At 49.1% G+C, this 3,651-nt stretch overlaps 1 protein-coding gene across 1 annotated transcript; it reads right to left on the bottom strand.

Annotated features, from left to right (window-relative positions):
- Positions 1-443: 443 nt before the first annotated feature.
- On the bottom strand, positions 444-3,234 carry LOC123191282 (uncharacterized). Its single transcript, XM_044604108.1, has 3 exons — positions 2,976-3,234; positions 2,641-2,884; positions 444-654 (listed from the first exon to the last, which is right to left on the bottom strand). The coding sequence occupies exons 1-3, from the start codon at positions 3,232-3,234 to the stop codon at positions 444-446; spliced, it is 714 nt and encodes a 237-aa protein (XP_044460043.1).
- Between the last annotated feature and the right edge of the window lie 417 nt (positions 3,235-3,651).

Genomic DNA, 3,651 nt, shown 5'->3' with positions numbered 1-3,651 from the left:
AATTGAACCATACACAAGCAAGTACTGATACAAGCACCATCAACCAGACATCATCCACTTCCTCATCCCCTAAAATCATCCACTTCCCCATCCATCCCCATCTCCTAAAATCATGAACCCTAAACCATGAAGCGGACCAAACGAACCACCAGGAGGTCCTAACCCTAACCCCATGAACCCTAACCCTGACCCCATGAACCCTAACCCTAACCCCATGAACTAGAGGGAGATCATCCCCACGCAACAATAAACATGAACCCTAACCCCAAGAACCACCAGGAGATCCAGGAGACCTACCGAACTAGAGGACCTACCGAACCACCAGGAGATCCTAACCCTAGAATATCCTAACCCATGAGGGGGATCTACTAGAGGGGAGATGGATCCACCAGAGGGGAGGTGGATCCACCATAGGAGGGGAGATGGATCAAGGGAAGAAGTACCTAGGGGGAGATGATGTTGACGATGCAGCGGTGGTCATCGTCGATCGCGCCGTCGTCGATGTAGCCGCTGTCGTCGTTGATGTAGTCGATGTGGCCGCCGTCGTCGTCGATGTAGTCCGCGGCGTGGCGGGGCGGCACGGAGGAGGGGAGGGAGTGGGAGCGGGGCGGCGCGGAGCAGGAAGGTGCGGGGCGGAGCAGAGGAGGGGCGGCGCTAGGGTGGGGAGCGGGGCGGCGCGGAGCAGGGAGGTGGGGAATGGAGGGAGAAGCTAGGGTTCGTCGGGGAGAGGGGAGGGGAATGGGGAAATTTTGGGAGGGGAGGGGAGGGGATCCCGCGTGTTAGTGGGAGAGGGAGTGGTGGGTCCTGCCTGGTAGTGGGAGAGGGAGTGGAGGGAGTGGAGGGAAATTTTGGGAGAGGGAAATTTTTGTGGAGGGAAAATTTTGGTGTGGGAGGGAAATCCTTTTGGGTTTGGGTGTAGAAAAAAATAGGGTTTTTTTGTAAACTTTGTAGAAATCATGGTTAAAATCATACCGAGTAGCTCAAGAAAACGCCGGTATTGCAAGTTTAGTATTTTTGCTAGTTGGTAGGCCACATTTGATGATGTGACGCGGAGGTCTCCCATTTTTTTGATTTTTTTTGAATTTTTTACGGTGTTTTCAAAAACCGGCCGATTTCGTCGCGGCGACCGTCCGTGGCTAGGGTTTGAGCCGTGCAAATCTGTTGTCGATTCTGTGATGGAATGCCTGCCTGTGAAGCTAAAAAGCATTTTTAGTGAAAATAACGGGCAAGCTATGGAGGACCCGCAGTTCAAATTCCAGCCGGTTCCAGCTGAATCGGCCGAAGGTGGTCCGAATTGCCGGGAGTAGCTACGAGGGTCGGAAATGCATGCTTTTTGGCGACCGTCCGTAAAATAGGGTCTACTTTGAGATAGACATGGAATGGCGCCGTTTGGGGTGCCCCTCCTTGTAGCCGCTTCACGAAAAACGCATGTCTTTTGCATTCAAAAAATGAAAAACGGTTTTTTTTGTTAAACAAGTTGGAACCTCGCTTTGGAAACATTGTTTTCCATCACAAGACGGAGGCATGCGCCCAATTTAGGCATATTATCAGAAACTATTCAACGGATGCGGCCATATCATTGCTAGTTTGGCTTGAAAGCCATGAATCTTCGTTCGTGGTAGGTCATTTTTGAGAACACTTTTTCAAGAAAACGCTGGTATTGCAAGTTTAGTATTTTTGCTAGTTGGTAGGCCACATTTGATGATGTGACGCGGTGGTCTCCCATTTTTTGAATTTTTTTTGAATTTTTTACGGTGTTTTCAAAAACCGGCCGATTTCGTCGCGGCGACCGTCCGTGGCTAGGGTTTGAGCCGTGCAAATCTGTTGTCGATTCTGTGATGGAATGCCTGCCTGTGAAGCTAAAAAGCATTTTTAGTGAAAATAACGGGCAAGCTATGGAGGACCCGCAGTTCAAATTCCAGCCGGTTCCAGCTGAATCGGCCGAAGGTGGTCCGAATTGCCGGGAGTAGCTACGAGGGTCGGAAATGCATGCTTTTTGGCGACCGTCCGTAAAATAGGGCCTACTTTGAGATAGGCATTGATCTTACGTCGAGATTCGTGTGGATATTTTCCTTTTTCTTTTTTCTTTTCTCTTTATGCTTGATTCACTCACTTAGATGTGCAATAACTAGAGCACATCTAGATGTGCCCTAGACACACCCTTTGAATTTGTACGGTGTTTTCAAAAACCGGCGGATTTAGTCACGGCGGTCGTCCGTGGCTAGGGTTTGAGTCATGTTTTTAGCATTAAAAAATGAAAGTTATATTGTTTCATACATGAGCATGCACAAAAACCCATAATTTTATCTTTCATCCATGAGCATGCATAAAAAATTTCAATTCCCATCAATTACCAAACTGAATATTCATTGTTAAAAACATGACTTGTTTAGATGACACTGTCATACAGCATCCATGAGCATGCACAAAATTAAACCTGACATACTTAACATTGACATGTTCATATTACACTAACAAGCTTAAACCTAACATGTGAACACCTTCTTAACACCTTCACTCCTCCTTCTTCTCCTTCATCAACCTGATGCGCTCAGAGTGGCGAATCCCAACGCGGATGTACTCCTCTACCACAATTGGCATGGTCCTGTCGCCAAGCTGTGGGATTGCAGGCGCCGCCACCATCGCGAGGTCTCGTCCGCCACCACCATCGCGAGGTCGTCGTCCGCCACCACCATCGCGAGGTCGTCGTCCGCCACCACCATAGCAAGGTCGTCATCCGCCACCAACATAGCAGGCTCGTCGTCAGCCACCACCATAGCATGTTCGTCGTCAGCCAGAATAGGCTGCTCCTCGTCATCCCCGCTCTGCTCCTCGTCGTCATCCCCGCTCTGCTCCTCGTCATCCCCGCTGCTGCTCCCATTGCCTGGCAAATGCAACAAAGTGTGAACATGGTGTTGTCATCGTGCAGGTAGAGGAAGCCAAAAGTACAGGAAGAAGAGAGGCAGAGAGCTTACTGGCATCGTCGTCGTGCTGGTAGTACATGCGGCACATGGTGTTGTCGAACATCTTCACGGTGAACATGGCGTCGCCGTCGTAGCGGAAGACAAGGAAGTACCCGAGCTGTAGCTCATGGGCGCGGGCGAAATGCTCCCAGCCGGGCCCTAGGTACATGTGGCCTTCACCATCAAACACCACCAACACTTTCCACAGCCTGTGAAGCCCGCTGTCGGCCTCCCGCAGCTTCACTTTGTGGGGCTCACGGCCCGCAAGCATCTTCGCAAACTTGTCAGGCAGCCTCTGCAGCGAGGGTCAAGCAGTGGTTAATTGTGGCAATCAAGCACTAGACAGCAGAGTGATGATAAAGAAATGAGTGATGATAAATATACCTACCTACTGCAAGATTTCTCAATTATGATCTCGAAGAACTCAAAACCTTCCAAGCCAGCCATCTCACTTCTACTCTAAACAAGCAATAGGAGAGGAAGAAGCACTTGTGAACAGGACTGGACATAAATAGGAACAGAACCAAGTTTATGATGGCAAAAGTGATAAAAATGAGAAGAGCAATGCACTTGTGGATATTTATGATAGCAAAAGTGGGGAAAAAAAGCAATGCACTTGTGAACATTTGGAATGGACCATATCTACTATAAATGGACCATATCTTCCCATGTGCTACATTTTGTTAGA

This window comes from Triticum aestivum, chromosome 1A (assembly GCF_018294505.1).
Source record: "Triticum aestivum cultivar Chinese Spring chromosome 1A, IWGSC CS RefSeq v2.1, whole genome shotgun sequence".
NCBI classification, from domain to species: Eukaryota; Viridiplantae; Streptophyta; class Magnoliopsida; order Poales; family Poaceae; genus Triticum; species Triticum aestivum.
Note: the sequence above shows the minus strand (reverse complement) of the source record. Positions and strands in the feature narration are given on the sequence as shown.

Bases quoted from the DNA above. Each gene is read 5' to 3' on its own strand.
- LOC123191282 (XM_044604108.1), bottom strand. From the start codon at position 3,234: ATGCTTGCGGGCCGTGAGCCCCACAAAGTGAAGCTGCGGGAGGCCGAC. The intron at 2,885-2,975 runs GTAAGCTCTCTG...TGCATTTGCCAG, and splicing joins CCAGCACGACGACGATGCCA to GCAATGGGAGCAGCAGCGGG. The intron at 655-2,640 runs GTGGCGGCGCCT...TCCCCACCCTAG, and splicing joins GCGGACGAGACCTCGCGATG to CGCCGCCCCTCCTCTGCTCC.